A 19,759-nucleotide genomic window follows, 5' to 3' on the forward strand; every position below is an offset into this window, starting at 1 on the left:
CCACACAGCCCCAGGTGCAGGTGGGGACTCCCTGCAGCCCCAAGGAGTATGTGGGTGGGGACTCCAGCTCCGGGGTCTTGCACAGGCCTAGAGTGCACCTGGGGACACTGACCCCGGAGTCCCACAGAACTCCAGGGTGTAGGTGGATGGGGACACTGGCCCCAGGGTCCCACAGAACTCCAGGGTGCAGGTGATGGGGACACTGGCCCCAGGGTCCTGCACAGGACATGGCCCATCTCCCTTGTTAGGGGAGTAACCCCCCTCTGCTGGCCACCCCCAGCCCTGGGTGCTGGGGCCAGTGAGGGGACATGGCACATCATTCTGTGCTTGTGCAGGGGCTGGGCCTGGTGGTGACAGGAACGCTGCCAGTATTCAACCTGACGGAGGACAGCAGTGACAGGAAGGTAGGAGACCCTGCTGCCCCTGCCCTGGCTGCACTGGGAGCCCTGGTGTGGGGCCACTGTGGGGTGGGGAAGGTGCCCTGGCTGCAGGGGGCACACTGGTACCCCTGGGGGGCTGCCTGCTCTGCACCACCTCTCTGCAGTGACACCAGGGGTGACTGCCATCCCCGGGACCCAAAATTTCCTTGGCTTGCTCTCACAGTTCAATGGGGACAGCTAACAGCTGCAAGTCCCTGGGGGTGCAGGGTCCCGTGGGGGGCTCCTGGGGGGCTGGTACATCTCACCCTGTGCCCCTGCAGTATCCAAATCTGATCCACATGTCCCTAAAGGGAGAAGAGGTCCATCCTGCTGTTTCCCTGTCCCCAGGCTGATGGTGGCAGGTGACAGCCCTGCTCCCATCCACCTCCCTCCCTGCATTTCCTTCCAGAACCAGCTCATCCTGGGCGTGATGGGGATCGATGTGGCTCTCAATGACATCAAGAGGCTGACGCCGCGTTACAACGTGCGTGGGGGCCCCATTCCCTCTGTCCCTGCCCTGCACTGCCTGGTGCTGGTGTCGAACCCCTCTGGTGGGAGCCCCAAGCTGTGCCCCAACACTCCAGAGCACCTCCAGCAGCACTGGCACCTAGCAGGAGCTATAAGTGCAGGCAGGGACTGGGACAGGCAGGAGAGCAGGGAGCAAAGCTGCATGATGCTCCAGGACCCAGAGCAGAGCCAAAACCCTTGTAGGGTCAGCAGGAAATAAACCTTACAGGCCTGGGAAAGGAGCAGTGGGACAAATCCAGAGCCAGACTCTCACCCCAGGAATGGGAGATCGCATTGTCCTGAGAACAGAAGTAGATGGATAGAATGGGCTGAGCCCTAGGGGTGATGTGGGGTGAGCTCTGCCTGCAGAGGTGAAGGTGATCACACCAGCACAGTGTGTCATGCCACAGAACCACCTGGTCAGCCTCAGCCCTTCTCTTGTTCTCCTGCAGCTGGGGGCCAACGGCTACGTCTTCGCCATCGACCTGAACGGCTACGTCCTGCTGCACCCCAACCTGCAGCCCCAGGTGAGGAGGGGCCCAAAGGGGCACCAGCCATGGGGATTAGCCAGGCCCTGAGGGACACATGGCTTCCCAGGGCCTTTAGGACTTAACTGTGGGGTTTGTGATGAGTTAGTGTGGACTCAGCAGCAGCTGCCGGAGCCCTGAGCCCTGCCCTGGCTCTCCCTTTATTCCTGCAGATCATCAATTTCCGTGAGCCGGTGACGCTGGACTTCCTGGATGCTGAGCTGGAGGATGAAAACAAGGAGGAGGTGAGCAGACCAGGTGCACAGGCTGGCCCCCTCATCTCCAGTTGCAAAGGGCACTCAGCCCCTCCAATCTGCCCTGTGGAGAGTCTCATCCTCAGGGTCCGGGTGCAGCTGCCCTGGAGCTGCAGTGGGGACAGGAGCTGGGTGACTGTCCCCTGGGTGCCAGCATGATGAACCTCCCCAGGCTGCTGAGCCTGCACCCCATGGGTCCCCAGTGCCACCCCAGTGGGATGGGTGCCCATAGGTGTGTGACCGAGCTCTGTGGCCCTCAGCTGCCTCCTCTGTGTCCCGCAGATCCGGAGAAGCATGATCGATGGGAATGACGGGCAGAGGTTCATCAAGACCCTCATCAAGTCTCTGGATGAGGTAACACTGCAGGGGAAGGGGGTCACAGCTGAAACTGTCACTGTGCTGAGCATCCAGAAGCAGCAGTGGGGATGAGGGGCTGTGTCTGGCACTGGGCTGGGAGCCAGGGCCTGTGGCACCGTGCCAGCACAGTCCTGGCAGCACCCAGGCCTGACTGGCTCCCTCTGACCCACAGCAATACATCGACGAGGTGTTCCGGACCTACACGTGGGCTCCCATCAAAAGCACCAACTACAGGTGAGTGTCACTGCCAGTGCACCCAGACTGCCCTGCACTGGCTGGACCCACAGCAGCACAGGGCTGGGGGCTTGTGCCTGCAGCTCCCAAAGCCCCTGAGGCCACCAGGGATGTGTCCCACGGGCTGGGAGGTTGCAAATGCACTATCACATGATTGCACACAGGCAGTGATGTGCTGGGGGGCACTCCTGAAAGGGCTGCCTGGCAGTGTTAGGCACTGTAGAGCTTGGACACAGTCCCCAGGACTCCAGACAGGCTACAGGGCTGGTGTGCAAGGGGCCAGACAAGTGACACCCCTGCCACCCTCTGTCTGCCCAGCCAGGAGTTCATGCAGGTCCCTGCCTGCTCTAGGGTGGGTGACAGCGACATGTGTCCACCCTGCAGCACAGGCAGTGTCTTTAGAGCCAGAGGAGAGCAAAGTTCTGCATTTATCACCCAGTTTGCACCAGTTTGGACCAGCAGATGTGTAAGAATGACCCTGACATCGTCATTTCTCAACTCACACTGCCTTCATCCTGGCAGGAGCCATGTGGGCCCCTGTTGCCCAGTGTGCCCTCCTCCTCCTCCTCACCACCCAGCTCAGGAGGGGCTGGCAAGAGACCCAGCACTGCCAGGTGTCCCCAGTGCAGTCCCATGCTGGTGCTGCCAGCACAGACAGGGTGGTTTAGGGAGGAAGCCCAGATCCCAGTGGCTCTGGTGCAGGTGTAACATGGGATGAGAGTCAGGAAGGTGGTCCTTACTCACTTATTCCTGGCAACACCTGGCACAAACAATGTCACCAAAGGCCAGTGGTCACTGCAGCTGGCAGCAAGGAGTCCAGTTCCCTCTGGCAGCATGTCCTGTGGATTAAGCAGCCCCAGCACCACCTCCTGCTATCTCCTTTCCCATCCCTGTCCCACACCCTGCATGCCAGATTCCTGGCTGGTGATCACTCTCCTTCCTGACTTACCTGGCCCCTGGGGCTTGTATAATGGTTGTCACTGGTTTCTGCAGTCTGGGAAGGCTTTGTCCCTTCTTTCATGGGCTATACATGGGCTGTACAAGGGCTCTTCCTGCCTTCCTCCCTCACAGGGATGTCATGTTCCTCTTCCAAATGCATCTCACTTGGTTCCTGGGCTGGAACATCTTGCCCATTTCAGCCCTGGCTAGGCAGATGTGCCAACTTCTGTGGCCATGGGTGCCCCCAGGACAGCGCTGGGTGCTCTGGGCATGCCCCTGGATACCCCAGGATGACCCTGGGTGCTCTGGGGATGACTCTGGATGCCTCAGGACAGCGCTGGCTGCAGTTCCTGGAGAGAAGGAAGCAGCAGGCTGTGCAGGAGGGCAGTGCGGCTGCTGCCTGCCATTGCCTGGGTCAAGCTGCTGCCAGCAGGTGCCAGGCAGAGACTGGGAGCTGGCCAAGGATCCTGGGTGAGTGTAAAGCCTTACACCAGGTGTCTGCTCTCCCTCTCCACAGCCTGGGGCTGGTTCTGCCTCCCTACAGTACCTACTACATCCAGGCCAACCTCAGCGACCAGATCCTGCAAGTGAAGTGTAAGTAGCCCCTGGCTTTCCCTGCCGCCCTCTCGCACTCCCCCTCACCCCACGCCAGCCCATGGCTGTCGAGGGGAGAAACACAAAGCAAAGGCTTGAGAAAAGTCATAGGGATCACTGTGAGAGGCAAAACAAAGAGAAAAACTAAAGCTAAGAGAGGCGTGAGTAGAGGTGAGCACACAGGGAAAGCGAGCTGCCTGCCTGGGGTGCCCGGGGGGCCGGGGTTTGATCCTTATGCTCTGCACCCCAAAACCCCAGCCCGGGGCTGCAGGCAGGCGCTGCCAGCACAGGCAGGGAGGTGCTGCCTGTTTGCCTCCTGGGGACGAGGGATGGCGCTGTAGCAGCCAGTTAATTTGTGAGCCTGGGGAAGTTTGCATGGATCTCTTTAATTTCCTTTGGTTTATTATGATACTTTCATTTCGGTTTAAGCCATTTATTCTTTTTATGAGTTCGGTTTCGGTTGGTTTCGATTTTTGTTTGGAAATAATCTGTGTACGTGTGTGTTAGCCTGGCCCCCTTTCTCTCTCTTTCTCTTTCCCCTGACCCCCAAGCCTCTTCCCCACCTCAGGTCCACGCTGCTCCCAGGGACCCTCTCCCCCATGGGAGAACTGGACCCTTCCCCTCTCCCCTCCGGTTCCCCCTGTTTCTCGCCCTCAGCCACCCCGGTGGCCTGACCCCAGCCCTGCTCCAGATCCAGCCCCTGCCAGCCCCTCCATCCATGGGCAGGAGCCCTGTGTCCCTGTGGGGACGAGGCCAGGCTGTCCCCATCCCCGGGAGGGGGGATCTCCCCGTCCTCCCCGGCTCTGCCCACCGTGCCGTGCATGCACCCTGACTCAGTGAGGACATTTTGATATCAAGACTGTTGCAACTGTTTGCTACTGATTCTCATTTTCCTTTGGAGTATTGAATATATATCTATATATTTCTCTAGTTATATCTTTGCATTTTTTTGTTCTTATTTCACCGTGGCCTTTTCTTTTCTTTTTGTTACTGGGTTTTTCTTTTGTTTTCTTTTCTTCATGTCGTTTTTTGCAAGAGGTTTCCTTTTGGTATGATTATAATACACAATATTTTTATTCAAACGTCGATTGAATAAAATATTGTTTGTGCCCCCCTTCCCCCTTTCCACCCAACCCCTTTTTTTTTTGTTTGTTGTTTTTTGTTTGTTGTTTTTCTTGCTTTCTCTCTATGGTGGATTCACACAGTACCAAACATCAAAATGAAGGGCAAGTATTTTCAGTCTCAGACCACTCACCTTCACCACCCCGTCCCCTGCCCCGTGTCCAGTCCCCCCAGCCCCCTGCTTGCCCATCTCCCTGCCCGTTTGCCACGCCAAACCTGCAAACCGCCACCAACTCGCCCTTCCTCCCTTCTCCTTCTCCTCTTCCTCCTCCTCTCCTCCAGTTCCCCCTTTATTTGAAAGCAACATGTCTTGTTCTGTTCATGAGAGCTTTGTCACGAAAACCCCCACTCCCTCCCTGCGCATCACTCCCAAACCTGGTTCGATATCGTTCAAGAGCCGATCTCGTATGAAACTGCCGTTTTCGATCCACGAGTTTTTTGTAGCTAGTTGGATGCCCTGCTCTTCCTCCCCAATGCTGCCCCTTCTCGCTCCTCTTCTCCCGCTCGTCTCCTCCAACTCCTTCTCCCCTTCTCCTGGCTCCTCTGCTTCCTCCTCCCCAAGACAACTCAACCTGAAAGGGATAGGGCTGTGCAGGGAGCGGGGACCTGTGGGGTGGGCGCCCAAAGGTGGCAGGGATGGAGGGCAGGTGGGGGGCCCAATCCACCACTGCCATCAGCCTCTGGGACGGGCTTTCTGGGGAAAGCCAACAAGCAGGAACCCTCTGCAGAGATGGGATGGGACCACCTGGGCAGTGCCTCCCAGCTGTACAGGTGACGGCAAGCCTGGCCCCAGGGGCACGCGGGATGGCTGAGCCCAGGGGTGCCACACTGCCTGCCCCCACAGCTGCTCGGTGGCCGTCCCCCTTGCCCTGGGGACCAGCATGGCATGGTACAGAGTACTGTACCGCTGAAGGTACAGTGTCCTGCTGCCGCCTGTGCCCCTGGGAGCAGCCGAGTTTGAGCCCAAAGTCCCACCGAGGCAGGCCGAGGTGCCGGAGCCGGTCTCCCCCTGCAGTGGAGCAGGACATCAGCCATGTGACACAGGATTTGGCCCACATTCCCTCAATGCCAGAGGGGCCTCCTGACCCACAGCTCCCGCACAGCCCCGCAGTGGGCCAGGGGCCACCCGGCACACACGGTCACCATGGGACCTGCCACCGCTCTCCATCCCACACGGGCCCCGCACACGGCACCCACCAGCAGCCTGCCCGGCAGCACCCCCTCCCTGGCACAGGCAGGAACACGCCTGGGGGGGACTGCAGCCCAGAGGGGCCATGGGGGCAAGGGCCAGGCGGGCAGGACAGTGGGGAGGTGGAAGTGTCACCCTCAGCCCTGTTCTATCAGCCTTGAGTTGCCTCCTCCCAGCGCCCCTGTGATGGCAATGCTGATGGACCAAGTACGAGTGTTTTGTACTCCTCTCCTCCTCCTCCTCTTCTTCCTCTCATCGGCTTGTACCCAGCCCCTGCCTCCAGCCCTCAGAGAGCAACAGTCCAACCTCTGGCTGTGCCGTGCAATGCACCAGGAGCTGGCGGGAGGGCAAGGGGGTGGCGGTGCCCGTCGTGGGGGGAGATGTTGTCCCAAGGGTGTCCCATAGCACCCCTCCACGCACCCCCTAACCCAGCTCGCCCCTGCGAGCTGAGCCCTGCATCCTCTGTCCCTTCTGCCGGGGGCATTCCCAGAGACACCCCAAAGCTACTGGGCTGCGCCCCCCTGTTAAAGCAGAGTGCGCTGGCGGGCGAGCGCGGATCCCCGTCCCCACCGCCCCGGAGAGGGAGGGGGCACCGGTGCCCGGCAGCGGAGCCCGTCAGCGCATTGCACGGCCCTGCAGCAGCGCGGGAGCCTCTGGTTGGACTGTCCTCGGCAAGGTTCCCCTTTGGCCATGTTGATGCCTGAAAACTCCCTTTATTTATTTTTTTTCTCCCGACAACCGAGTGTTCTGGTGATCCTCCTCCGGCCAGGAGCGCAGCATGTGGTTCCCTGCCCTCGCCCACCACCCCTCCCCCGAGAGAGAGACGTCCCCCCGCCCTCCCGAACATGCATATATATATATACATGTGCGCACATATATATATGTGTGTGTGTCTGTGTGTCCCTGCGTACCGGCCGCGCGTACGCACCCGCGCGCCTTCAGCCGCGACCGAGCAAATTCGAGCCGAGATGGGCAAACCTCTCCTGATTTGGCTCTAACCTTCCTTTCCGTGCGGTGCCAGCAACAGCAGAACGGCCTTTTCCTTCCTCTCTTGTTACCAAGAGCAGCAAACGCCTTTTTCTTTTTTTTTTCTCTCTTTTTTTTTTTTTTGTTCCCTCCCCTCTCTCTCTCTCTCTCTCTCTCTGTCCGTCTCTCTCCCTCCTGGCCCCCGGCGCCCCGCTCCCCGCCGGATAACCTTCCCTTTCTGTTGCAGATTTTGAATACCTGCTGCCCAACAGCTTTGAGTCGGAGGGACATGTGTTCATTGCTCCCAGGTAGCTTTGCGTGTGCGCTTGCCGAGGTGTGCATCCGCCCCGGCCCCGCTGCCGACCCCACCATCGCCCCCATCCTCATCGTGCCTTGTCCCCGCTCCCCGTGCCCTGTGGCTGTGTGTGTCGTGTGCCCGCTCGGCCGCGGGGCTGCCGCCGGGACCCCGGCCCCGCTGCGCCACCCGGTTACATCCAGCACGGTATATATGCACCCGGTGCAGCCCGACCTCTGCGCGTGCATATATAGGTATAGTTTCTGAAAATCCCTGCCGAGCGAGGGGCCGGCGGCGGCATCATACAGTCGTGCTGGCTGCGGAGGGGGAGGGAGAAGGAAGGGGAGGTTTCGGCTCAAATTTGGGATGCTCAGAGGGTTTGGGGATATGAGGACGGACAGATATGTCCCCTCCCCTGGGCCATGGCACCCAGGCTTGTCACCTAGCAGGGATGAAGGGCCGTCCTTCAGTGGGGTGTTCGGGGAGCCCCATGACTCTGCCAGCACCCCGCCCTTCCCACTGCTACAGTGCAATCTCTGCCCAGCCCTAATTAACATCACCAGCTAATCACCTATCTGCTGACAGGTCGTTATAGCAGCTAAACGTCCCGTTAGGGGATGTTTTGCCAGTGCGGCTTTTGGGGACCGCAGTGGGTTGAGGTTCAGCACGGCCACCTGCGAGTACCCCCCACCTTCCCAGCCCACAGCATCACTCACACTATGGGTAAACCAGCCCCGGATGGACAGTCACTGTGCAGCCCGGCCTTTTAGGGGAGCTCAGTCCCCAGGCCCTCTGCTGGGCGGTGGGGGTGAAGTCCAGGACACGTGGGAGCCAAAGCAGAGCGTGAATGAGAAACAGGAAAACTGCTACTGAAAATTGGCCTGTAAGCACACCTGGAGGATGGATAAGGAGGGGATGCCCGAGCCCAAGGCCCCGGGGGTGGGTCTGCACCCACTGCGCTGCTCGGGCTGCAGTGATGGGCTCAGTGTCTGGGCTGGGGATCTGCAGACCGTGCAGCTGCAGAAAACAGCGGGCTCTGGAAGTCAGGGTGAGCCCTTTGCTATGTCAGAGCAGCTCCATGAGCACCCTGGCTGCGGTGGGTGCTGCCCGGCGTGGGCAGGGGCAGGCAGGGGCCGTGTGCCGGGGTGTGCCCGGCACCCAGGGCGACTGTATGATCTGCTGCCGGTGCTGCCGCGCCCATGGGCCGCTGGAGATTTTCAGAAACCGTATATCCCCCGTCCCCCGTGGGTGTGTGAGTACCTGTATCTGTGCGTGTCGGTGGAGATATTTAGGTGGCTGTTCCCCCCCGAACAGGGGTTGAGGGGCCGGGCTGAGTTGGGCAGAGTGCCTCACCTTTTTCAGCTGCCCCGTGGGCATGCTCCCTGCCACCCTTTGCTGCAAGGTTTGTCCTCTTAATGAGGCTTTTTGGCAGAGTCAGGAGCTTGGCGGAGGGGTTGTGAGTGGGGGAGCCCTGAGAACCCTGGCACTGTTCACAGCCACACTGCTGAGGGTGGGAGGCTCTTGGCACACTGGGGTGGCACTAACTGTGCCACCCAGTCAGAATCTCGTGGTGACCAGCAGGTTACAGCTGTCCCTGGCATTGGTGGGGCTGGGACTCTGCGCCCAGGGTGTTCCAGACTGAAGCAGGGACGTGGCACCCACCGTACTGCCTGTCCCAGGAGTGTCTCAGGGCCAGTACCCATCTCCAGCAGCTGGGGCTCAGCCAGCGCCCAACCGTCTGTGCAAAGGGCACAGGTGTGGCCTTGAGTGCCTGCCTGGTGCTGCCAGTGCAGCTGTGGAGAATCCCAAGGCAAATCCCTGCTGGCACCCACAAAGGAGCCCCCAATCCCTGGGGTGCCACAGGGGCAGGGCAGGCTGGGCATAGCAGTGCACACCTGGCCCCACAGGTAAGTACGGTGTCAGAGGCACCCAGTCCCACCAGTAGCCCCACCAGTATGGGGAGAGATGGACTTGGTGTTGTACTATTCTGGGCAAACCAGGATCCATCAAACCTTGCTCTGGCAGAGGTGATGGCACCTCAGTGCCTGTGGCAGTGACAGGCCCGGTGACTGGTGTGACGCTTCTCGGGTGGCACTGCAGGCAGCAGGGGCTGGGTAATGGGCAGTCTGCAGAGATGCCCACAGCCAGTTCCCCTGGTGGGGTGACACTCTCAGGAGAGGTGGCACGTCACCACCATTGTGTCCCTGTCAAGCCTGGGTGCTGGCAGCACGGCCAGCCCCACCCCGCCGTCCCCGGGGGAGAACTGACCTTACCTTTTCCATCCCCACGAACGACAAACCTTGTCCCCCAAACCCCAGAGAGTATTGCAAAGACCTCGACTTGTCGGATAACAACACCGAATTCCTGGAAAACTTTATTGCCCTCATGGAAAAGGTGACCCCAGACTCCAAGCAGTGTGAGTAGCTGGGATGGCTGGTGGGGGGGCTGCCGGGGGGCTGGGGGTAGATGGGGATTCAGGGGGAGATGGAGCAGGGGATAAACTGTGCTGGGGTTGGGGTCCTGGGCAGGGCAGGGGATATGGGTGGCCTTCATGGAGTCAGCTCTCACCTCTTCTTCCTCTCCAACTCCCAAGGTGACAACTTCCTCCTGCACAACCTGATCCTGGACACGGGTATCACACAGCAGCTGGTGGAGCAAGTCTGGAAGGACCAGGACCTCAACACGTAGGTGGAGGGGAGATGGCCTAGGGTGGGCAGCACTGTCTTAGGACAGATGAGGATTGGGGTGGGTTGTGGAGGTGGGGGCAGAGCAAAACCCCACTGATGGCTGGCGTACCTGGCCCCTCTCCTTGCAGGTACAGCCTCTTGGCTGTCTTCGCAGCCACCGACGGGGGCATCACCCGTGTCTTCCCTAACAAGTGAGTGTCTACCCTGCACAGTGACGTGTCTGCTCCTGCTGGGCCATCTCTGGTGGGACCAGAGATGACAGTGACAGTCACGGCTGTGGCTTCTCCCTGCCAGGGCCGCGGATGATTGGGAGGAAGAGCCGGAGCCCTTCAACGCCAGCTTCTACCGGAGGAGCCTGGACAACAAGGGCTACATCTTCAAGCCACCCTACCGGGATGGTGGGTGCCAGCTCAGGGCAACAGGGTGTGACCCAGGCTGCTGCTGGCTCCACGTGTCCCCTGATGTCACCCCTGCCTTCCACAGCTGGCTACCGGGGGCTGGACTTGGAGAACAACACCATCGGGATCCTGGTGAGCACCGCCGTGGAGCTCAGCATCGGGGGCAAGACTCTGAAGCCTGCAGGTAGGCAGGGAGCTGGGTGCCCTGGTGCCAGGCTGGGGGGTCCCTGCAACCCCCCCAGGCAACAGCTCACCCCATCTCCCCACTGCCCCAGTGGTGGGGGTGAAGCTGGACCTGGAGGCCTGGGCTGAGAAGTTTAAAGTGCTGGCGAGCAACAGGACAGACCGTGACCAGCTGGGCACCCGCCGGGTACGTCCTGGGGGCTGGCACAGCCAGGGAACAGGGGTGGAGACAGGACAGGGAGGGAGCTCTGCTTGCTGAGGGGGCACTGCTGGGGCACGGTGCCCATGGTCGCAACAGGCTTGTTCCTCAGCCTCTGGGGACAGCACCCTGCATGTCCCCTTCTGGCTGGGAGGACAGCTCTGGAGGGATGGCCATCCAGCTAACCTGTCCTTCTGCCCTGCTTTTGGTTGACAGTGTGACCCCTCAAGCAGCTGTGAGATGGACTGTGAGGCCAACAACAAGGTGGGTGGTGGGCAGGGGTGGGTGTATATGGAATGAGAGATGCATGTCCCCTGCTTACCCCACCTGTGCACCCATTCTGTCCCCTGCTGCTCCCCAAGCTCAGCCAGACTCAGCCTGCCTTGCAGGGGTGAATGCCTGGGGGTTGCCCCCATGGAGCCCCTGAGAGGGCTGTTCAGCTCCCAGGGTGGGTGGTGTCTCCTGCTCCCTGCACCCAGCACAGGTGTTTGTGGCACTGAGATGCTTCTGAGGCTTGGGGACACAGCACTGGCGCCCTGGCCTGGCAGCCTGCCACCCCCCACCCTGCTGGTCCTGCCTTGCCCTGGCCATGGCCAGAGTTGGATGACGCTGCCCTCCTTCCCCAGGACCTCATCTGTGTCCTCATCGATGATGGGGGTTTCCTGGTGCTCTCCAACCAGGAGGACCATTGGTACCAGGTGAGCGGTGCCCACAGCTCTCGTGGGCGTGGGATGCCGGCGAGGAGCTGAGACCCTTGATCTCGTGTCATGGGTGGTGTGACACAGCCCCACTTGAGTCCCCTCGAGGGAGTCCCGTGTCAAGGTGGCATTTGGGTGCAGATTCAGTGTCCCCATTTCAGGTGGGCAAGTTCTTCAGCGAAGTGGATGCCAACCTGATGTCTGCCCTCTACAACAACTCTTTCTACGCTCGCAAGGAGTCCTACGACTTCCAGTCTGTCTGTGCCCCCGAGGCCCCCAGCAACACGGGCGCGGCGCCCCGCGGCGTCTTCGTGGTGAGTACCCACAGGGATGGTGCATTCCAGCTGGTCTGGGAGCTCAGGGACCCGTGAGTGTGTCCCCAGCACCCCTCATGGGGACCTGCTGGCTCACTGCCCCCTCTTTGCCCACAGCCCACTGTGGCCGATCTCCTGAGCCTCGCCTGGTGGACCTCGGCCGCAGCCTGGTGAGTCCTGCCATGTCCCCTCCCTGGGGCCATTCCCACTGAGGAGTGACACTGGGTTGTTCTTGGGGCTGGGATGCCTGACGTGGCCACGCTTTGATTCCCCAGGTCCCTGTTCCAGCAGTTCCTGTACAGCCTCACCTACAGCAGCTGGTTCCAGACGGGTCAGTCCCTGGGGAGCTTTGAGCTGGGGGTGGGCAGGGGCTGGGGGGGGGTTGGTGGCCTTTGGCCCACAGCGCTGTGCTGGCACAGAGGAGGTGGTGGGGGACGGCATGGAGGCCAGGGAGACGAGCTGCATCATGAAGCAGACCCAGTATTACTTCAGCACCGTCAACGCCACCTACAACGCCATCATCGACTGCGGCAACTGCTCCAGGTGGGTCCATCCCCACTGTCCCACCCCTGGGCAGGGCTGGGGACACCCCCGAGGCTGCCTTTGCCAAGATCCCAGTGCAGCAGCCTGTGTGGGGGCAATAGGAGATGCTGTGCCACATTTAGGGGGGGATACCAGGAGAGGGTGACAGAGAGGAACAGCATTGTCCCCACGGGCTGTGGCTGATGGTGTCCCCAGGGATCCTCTGCGTGGAGCCAAGCTCTGGAATCCCATCAGAGCTGAGTCCCTGGGCAGCCCCTCAGCATGGGGATGGGGAGGGAGGGAGGTGGAGATGAGGATGGGGATGGAAACCAGGGCAGGGAATGGGGATAGGGATGAGGTTGGGGACAAGGGTGGGAATATGGACAGGCATGAGGTTAGGGATAGGGATGAAGTTTGGGACAGGGATGGGGAGGAGGACAGGGACAGTCATGACAGCCTGCAGTGGCGGCTGGGGGGGATTGGGGCACAGGGTAAGTGGGGTCCCACTGCCTTCGCACCCCCAGGCTCTTCCATGCACAGAGACTGGCCAACACCAACCTGCTCTTCGTGGTGGCTGACAAGCCCATCTGCAGTCAGTGTGAGTCTGTCAAGCTGCTGCAGGCAGAGGTAAGAGGTATCCTTTGATGTCTCAGCTGCATCCCACTGGGATGTGGTGGCAGTGGGGTGGGGGGAACACACGGGGTCTGTGGGACAGGCAGGAGGCAAAGATGTGGAGTTGTGGAGTTTGGCAGGGGTGGAAAAAGCTGGCCTGTGGCCAAAGGGGCTGGGGGTGTTCTACAAGCCTCCACTGCCCTGTTCCTGGTGGTTTCCTTGACCTGCAAAGCCCCCCCGAGGGACCCCAACCAGTGTGAGCTGGTGGACAGGCCCCGCTACCGGAAAGGTCCCCACATCTGCTTCGACTACAATGCAACAGTACGTGGGGTGCAGGGGGAGCAGGGGGGCAGCAGAGCTGGGGCTGGCCCCTGGGAAAGGATGGGGACACTGGGTATCCCCTGGTGGGGGGAGCAGAGCCATGGGGGGATCCCCTATGGGATGCTCCTCTGGGGGAAATTTGGGCAGTGGGTTCCCCCTGGGCAGTGGAGCAGAGCTGAGAGGTTCAACCCTGAGGCAGAGATGGAAAGGTGAGTGTCCCCCCTGGGGGGAGCAGAGCCATGAGGAGATCCCTGGGGGTGCAATACTGTGGGGGGACCCTTCTGATAGGGGTTTGGAGCCCTGGGAGGATAGAGAGGAGGGCTCAAGAGCCCTGGTGTATTCCCTGGGGAGATCACAGCTAGGAGGGATCCCCCCACTGGAGTCCCCTCCTGGGGGGAAGAGCAGAGCCAGGGGGGTCCTGGGGAGAGCAGCACCAGGGGTCGTTCCCGGGGGCTGTGCTGTAGGGCTGGAGGCTCTCAGGGCTGCAGGGAGGCAGCAGGAGCCCCTACCAGCGTAGTGGGTGCCCCTGGGGTGCCAAGGCACTGCTGGGGGTGCCCCACGGCCCCTCTCTTTTCACCCACTCAGGAAGATACCTCAGACTGCGGCCGAGGGGCTTCCTTCTCCCCCTCCCTGGGGGTCCTGCTCTCGCTGCAGCTGCTGCTTCTCTACTCCAGCACCAGCCGGCACCCACTGCCCCCGGCCGCCTGCCTTTAGCCCCCTGGCCGTCCCCGCCAGCTCTCTTTTCTTTCAACTTCCATCTCCATGTCCCTCCCCGGCCCGGTGGAGCGGGAGCGACGTCCCCTCCGCCGCCTCGGGGACCCCCACGGTGCCGCCCCGCTCTCCCCACCGGCCGCAGCCAAAGAAGAGTCGGGGTGCGGGCAGGGGCTCCCCGGCAGAGCGGGGACCGGGACGGGGCCCCGACGTCGCACCCTCCCGGCCACTCGGACTTGGAAAAGTGGCGTCGGTGTCCTCCGCCCGCGACCCCCTCCATTCACCTCGCCTATTTTTTTAGCCTGAAGATTTTAAAGCAGATCTTTCTACATCGAGTTTCCAACATTTTCACCTGGAGACCGGCGGGGTTTATTGTCAGCAACGAGGACACATGGGGAAAAAAAAAAAAAAAAGGAAAAAAAAAAAATGGGGGGAGGGAGGGGAAGGAAAAAAAGAAAAAAGAAAAAAAAAAAAACAGAAAGAAAGAAAGAAAGGACTTGACTGTGCGGGTCAGTATCATTTGTTCCAGCGGTGCCGGCCCCAGGGCCTGTGGGGCAGCTCCAGCATCCCTGCGGGCTGGGGCTGGGGGCGAGCAGGGACAGGGGCGGGGGGCAGTGGCCTTTGCCTGCGCCGGGACACGATGGAGCCCCGGTCCCTGCGCTCGGCTCCGCCGTTCTGGGGCACTGATAGCGGGGTGAAAAGGAGGGGGAAAAAAAATGTATTTTGTTTCTTTTCCGTTCTGCAGATCACTGTGAATCCTGCCCGCTCAGCCCTGCCCCGCCCCCCCAGCCCCGCCCGGCCCCCGTGCCCTGCCAAAGAACCCGCAGCGGCCGGGGGGACGTGCTGCCTGTCCCCGGGGGACATGTCCTGTGTCCCCGAGCGGGTCACGCCACACGCCCCGCCGCGGGACGTGTCGCACGTCCTCCAGTGCCAAATGCAGCGGGACGTGCCGCATGTCCCCACAAGGGCCGTGCCCGTCCCTGGGGCTGCTCCCGGGGACACGTAGCGGTGCCTCGGGGGCTGGGGCTCCCACCGGGGCGCTCGGGTGGGGCTCTTGTCCCCCTCAGTCAATCCACTGGGTGCCAAGGAGGGGAGTGGCGTGGCTGCTGAGCCCTGGCACCCCACTGCACCCCACAAACCCAGCCAGGAGAGGTGCCGCGGGGCTGGAGGGACCCAGAACAGGGTGACAGCTGTGACATCCCGGGGTGCCACACCCGCCCCCCCTCTCCCACCGCTGCTCCCGGCAGTGCCGGGGGTCCCTGGGCAGCCTTGGGGACCCTCACCCCTCCGGGGCACCCCCCTCAGAGCCACCCCATCAACCGGGTCCAGGGGAAGCCCCCTCGGCACGGCCACCCCGGGGGGGCTGGGGAGGGCGCCGGGCGCTAATTAGTGCTGGGGTTAATTAATGGTCATTCTGCTTGTAGCTTTTTCAGTGTGTGTTTGGTTACTGTCTCTGGGAACCGTGTTTGAACAGATGGCTCTGTGTTACCGGGAGTGTGTGTACTTCTGTAGTCTAGTTAGGTGCTCTGCCAGAAAACCACCACTATACATACCTATAAATATATACATATATAGTCTATTTTAAGTTAAAAACCAATGGGACGTAGGGGCGGCGTGGCCCCGGGCCCCCCGTCCCGCCGGGGTCACCTCCTGCCCTGTCCCCACCCAAAAGCTTCTCTCTGCTCATTCAAAGGCATTGGGTTTTTAATTTTCTTTAATTTATTTTTAATTTCTTTGCGTTTCTTTCTTTTTTTTTTTTTCTTTTTTTTTTTTTTTGTACAGAAGAGTTGGAAAACTAAAAAAAAAAAAAAACAACAAAAAGACAATTTGTAAGATATCGTGCGTGTGACTCCTTGTAAAATATTTTCAAATGGTTTATTACAGAGACTCAGTTATTAAATAATGTTCATATTTTCACTTCACAGGCGGTGGCTGCGTCATTGCCCGGGGACGTGGGCACGGTTGGGGGGGAAACAGCATGTGGGGGGACACAGGATATCGGGGGGCTCCTGCCAGGTGGGACAGTCCTCATACCTGCTGCACCTCCGGGGGGCAGGGACACGGCACAGGCAGGGACACGGCACAGGCAGAGACACGGCACAGGAAGGGACACGGCACAGGAAGGGACACGGCACAGGCAGGGACACGGCACAGGAAGGGACACGGCAGAGCCGTGGGCTCACACAGAGCCCCACACGCTGCACAGGAGGGGCGGGGGGACAGCGGGGACCCAGCCCTCCATCCTCCTGTGTCCCCTCACGGCTGTGTCACCCCTCCCACGCCCCACTCCGCGCCATTGTCCCCGTGTGTGCATTTCAGAGGGCCAATGTCCCCGAGTGCTCCCCGTGCCCAGCCCCAGCCGTGTCCGTATCTCCATTTCCCAGGGTTTGTGCACCCATGTACGCATCCCCATGACTGCGTCCTTCACGCCCCACAATCGTGTTGTGCCACCGCTCTCCGCCACGTCCCGCCGTGTCCCCCTGTATCCGTGTGTCCCCCTGTGTCCGTGTCCCCCCCAAGCACGTATCGCTCGTTTGTCCCATGTCCTCCCGTTTCCGCTCCGTGTCCGTGTGTCCCGCGCCGCCCCTCGCTGCCAACGTGGCCGCACTACAAGTCCCGGCGTGCCCCGCGGCGCCCTGGCCCCGCCCCGCGGCAGCCCCGCCCCGGCGCCCCCGTTCCGCGCATGCGCAGCGGCGCTGTTTGTCCGCGCCCGGCCTGGCCCAGCAGAGGGTCTGAGCGCGGCCTGGCCCGCGGCAGCGGCGGAGGGAGGGACAGGGACCGGGGCCGGGGCCGGCCGGGGGCTGCGCGGGGCCCGGCGCGGGGAGGCGGGCGGGTGGGGCCAGGCAGCCCCCGCGGGGCCGCCCCGTCCCGCCCGCGGGGCCGAAGATGCGGCGGTACCTGCCGGTGGCCCGGCAGCACTTCCTGGCGGCGCTGGCCGGCACCAGCGTGGTGGTGAAGTCGCTGAGCGCCGCCGTGGTGCTGCTGTACCTGCTCTCCTTCGGGCTGGACACGGCCTACGGGCTGGGGGTGACTCCCGGCTACCTCCTGCCCCCCAACTTCTGGGTGTGGACGCTGCTGACGCACGGGCTGGTGGAGGAGCGCGCCTGGGGGCTGGCGGCCAGCCTGGCCACGCTGGGGGCGGCCGGGCGCCTGCTGGAGCCCCTCTGGGGCGCGCTGGAGCTCCTCGTCTTCTTCGCCGTGGTGAACATCTCCGTGGGGCTCCTGGCGGCCCTCGCCTACTTCCTCACCTATGTGGCCTCCTTCCACCTCGACTCTCTGTTCGCCGTCCGCATCCACGGCGGGCTGGGCTTCCTCGGAGGGGTCTTGGTGGCCCTCAAGCAGACGATGGGGGACAGCACCGTACTGAAGGTGCCTCAGGTCAGAATGAAGGCTGTCCCCATGCTCCTGCTCCTCCTCCTGGCTCTGCTGCGGCTCGCTGCCCTCGTCGAGAGCAATGTACTGGCCTCGTACGGTTTCGGGCTCCTCTCCAGCTGGGTCTATCTCCGCTTCTACCAGCGGCACAGTAGAGGCCGCGGAGACATGAGCGACCACTTCGCCTTTGCCACTTTCTTCCCCGAGATCCTGCAGCCCGTGGTGGGTCTGGTGGCCAACCTGGTGCACAGCGTGCTGGTGAAGGTGCGCTTGTGCCGTAAGACCGTCAAGCGCTACGACGTGGGTGCCCCGTCCTCCATCACCATCAGCCTGCCCGGGACAGACCCCCAGGACGCCGAGAGGAGAAGGTACCCCCTGGCCTCCCTTGGGATCGTGTTTAGGGACAGCGAGGGCATGGCTTAAAATGCAAACGAGGAGGAGGGGGGAGATTTAGGTGAAGGGGCTCAGGAGGGGCCTTCTCCATGTGGTCTGCTGGGGGCTGCCCTGCCACGGAGGTGGTAAGGAGCATTTCAGGGAACTGGTGGGATATTATCCTGCTCTTCCAGACGTGGGGCAGCAATGGAAAGGCAGGGGGGATCCTGGAAAAAGGGCATACAGGGTTAGGGGTCCCTGCAGAAGAAAGGGGGACAGCTGGGGGTGGCAACAACCCCTGCTCGTGGCAGCCTTCCACCAGTTCACCCTGGCCCAGGGGAGGGCAGTGAGTCAGCCCCACACCCCAGCCCTCCAGCACTGGCCTTCCTGACTTCTGGCAGGAGGGTTTGGACAGGGTGCTGCCACTCCCTTTTTCCTGCCCTGCTTTATGCCTTTATTCCCCATTCCTGGAGCTCCCCTTGCTGACAGCCTCCAGTTGCACCACGCGGCATGGAAACTCTGTGTGAGTAGTCTGGGAGCCAGAGTGGATTTCTGTGGAACAGTCCTAGATGCTCCAGGTCTTCCCCAGCACTACTGAATCCACCCTTTCCTGCTGGGAAGAAGCCAGGGAGTGACTTGTGCAGTGCCCCATGGGGCAGAGCTGTTGACCCGCGGTTAACCTGCCCACGTGCCCTTGTCCTGCAGGCAGCTGGCCCTGAAGGCTTTGAACGAGCGGCTGAAGCGAGTGGAGGACCAATCAGCCTGGCCCAGCATGGAGGATGATGAGGAGGAGGCGGCAGCAGCAGCGAAAGCCAACAGCCCGCTGCTGCCCGACCCCAGCGCAGCTGGGAAGAGCCCCGGCCAGGAGTCCAACCTCATCAGCTTCCAGGACGCCCCGGCCCAGCTGTGAGCGGCCCCCTTCCCGCCCTGTCTCCGTTGGAGAGCTGCTAATCCCCCTCGCGTCCCCCATGGCCGGGAGCGGGGACTCCTCCCGGCACAGGCAGGGGGATACCTCATTCCAACGCTTCGCTGCTGCTCACGGCCAGCACCGGGCACCCGGGACAGGGACACTGCCACCACCGTGAGGACAGGAATTCCTGGAGCCACTCCCCTCAGCGCGGGGCAGGCCGTGGAGTCGGTGCAGGCAGTGGGGGCTGTTCTGGGAAAGGGACACGGGGCTGATCCTTGCCCCGAGCCGCTGTGCTGGCCCTCATGGGATCGAAGTCAGCTTCTCCTCTGTGCCAGGGCTTGGCCAGAGCACTCAACACGTATTTTCTCCTTTCTGAAAGTAGTTTTGTCCCTAACTGAGGCAGTGGGAAGGCTGGTGGGTTTTTCTGAATGCCTTTCCTGTGGGGAGCCTCCTCTCGCCCCAGCAGGAGCTTGCCAGGACCGGTGAGAAGTTTGTTGGGTAGGAGGGGACAGGACACTGGGCAGGAAGAGACCACCCAGCCCCGCATGGCAGTGCCCCAGCACTGCCAGCTCTGGTGGGGATTCTCTCCTTCCTCTCCTGCCCCCTCCCCCTGCAAGGAGCTGCTGCCCTTGGCTGCTCCTCAGCTAATCCGTTTGCCAGATTAAACTAGAAGCTGGAATTAATTTTACAGTGGGGCTCTAGCTGCTTCCTCTGGCAGCAGGTTTTCTTTCCTGCAGGTAGAATATGGGCTCTCCCTTTCTTTTCCTTCCCTCTGTGTTGATAGGGTTTTTTTCCTTGGAGAGGATGCTCCCTGCGACAGCCTCCACAGCTCCTGATCCAGTGGGCAGTTCCCAGCCCGGGATATGGATCAGCAGTGTCATGATTATTTTTTTAAAGGACCACAGGAGAAGGTTTTGTCAAATGGGAAGAACACAGACATTTGGGTATCAATAAAGAGTTCTTTGAAAGTGTTGGTTCCTGCAGCAGAGCATGGGCAGGGTGGGGGGTGCAGCCCAGAGCAGCCCCCGGGGGCTCTTGTCAGAAGGCTGGGGCGTTT

At 61.4% G+C, this 19,759-nt stretch overlaps 2 protein-coding genes across 3 annotated transcripts in view; both read left to right on the forward strand.

The window, feature by feature from the left end:
• CACNA2D2 (calcium voltage-gated channel auxiliary subunit alpha2delta 2) overlaps window positions 1–16,583 on the forward strand; it is a 222,941-nt gene extending 206,358 nt beyond the window's left edge. Inside the window, exons 16-39 of one of the 2 annotated variants that reach the window (XM_058845292.1) lie at window positions 336–404; window positions 829–903; window positions 1,379–1,453; window positions 1,627–1,698; window positions 1,990–2,061; window positions 2,237–2,298; window positions 3,755–3,831; window positions 5,037–5,057; window positions 7,356–7,416; window positions 9,722–9,819; window positions 9,997–10,087; window positions 10,219–10,281; window positions 10,385–10,488; window positions 10,574–10,672; window positions 10,764–10,858; window positions 11,087–11,134; window positions 11,497–11,568; window positions 11,730–11,882; window positions 12,000–12,052; window positions 12,158–12,213; window positions 12,302–12,425; window positions 12,929–13,038; window positions 13,249–13,337; window positions 13,923–16,583. In XM_058845292.1, the coding sequence (XP_058701275.1) occupies window positions 336–404; window positions 829–903; window positions 1,379–1,453; window positions 1,627–1,698; window positions 1,990–2,061; window positions 2,237–2,298; window positions 3,755–3,831; window positions 5,037–5,057; window positions 7,356–7,416; window positions 9,722–9,819; window positions 9,997–10,087; window positions 10,219–10,281; window positions 10,385–10,488; window positions 10,574–10,672; window positions 10,764–10,858; window positions 11,087–11,134; window positions 11,497–11,568; window positions 11,730–11,882; window positions 12,000–12,052; window positions 12,158–12,213; window positions 12,302–12,425; window positions 12,929–13,038; window positions 13,249–13,337; window positions 13,923–14,051 (1,968 nt within the window). In that variant the 3' untranslated portion in view covers window positions 14,052–16,583. The remainder of the gene's footprint in view (window positions 1–335; window positions 405–828; window positions 904–1,378; window positions 1,454–1,626; window positions 1,699–1,989; window positions 2,062–2,236; window positions 2,299–3,754; window positions 3,832–5,036; window positions 5,058–7,355; window positions 7,417–9,721; window positions 9,820–9,996; window positions 10,088–10,218; window positions 10,282–10,384; window positions 10,489–10,573; window positions 10,673–10,763; window positions 10,859–11,086; window positions 11,135–11,496; window positions 11,569–11,729; window positions 11,883–11,999; window positions 12,053–12,157; window positions 12,214–12,301; window positions 12,426–12,928; window positions 13,039–13,248; window positions 13,338–13,922) is intronic. The other variant, XM_058845293.1, reaches the window with a different exon arrangement.
• Window positions 16,584–16,746: 163 nt separating this feature from the next.
• Window positions 16,747–19,670, forward strand: TMEM115 (transmembrane protein 115). The gene is made up of 2 exons (XM_058845298.1): window positions 16,747–17,788; window positions 18,498–19,670. Exons 1-2 carry the CDS (start codon window positions 16,935–16,937, stop codon window positions 18,700–18,702), a joined length of 1,059 nt encoding a protein of 352 aa, XP_058701281.1. The 5' UTR covers window positions 16,747–16,934; the 3' UTR covers window positions 18,703–19,670.
• The last annotated feature ends 89 nt before the right edge of the window (window positions 19,671–19,759 follow it).

The sequence above is a fragment of the Poecile atricapillus genome, chromosome 9, assembly GCF_030490865.1.
Source record: "Poecile atricapillus isolate bPoeAtr1 chromosome 9, bPoeAtr1.hap1, whole genome shotgun sequence".
NCBI lineage: Eukaryota > Metazoa > Chordata > Aves > Passeriformes > Paridae > Poecile > Poecile atricapillus.

Coding starts and splice junctions, on each gene's coding strand:
- TMEM115 (XM_058845298.1), top strand. CDS start 16,935: ATGCGGCGGTACCTGCCGGTGGCCCGGCAGCACTTCCTGGCGGCGCTG. Junction 17,789..18,497: donor CAGGACGCCGAGAGGAGAAG/GTACCCCCTGGC, acceptor CTTGTCCTGCAG/GCAGCTGGCCCTGAAGGCTT.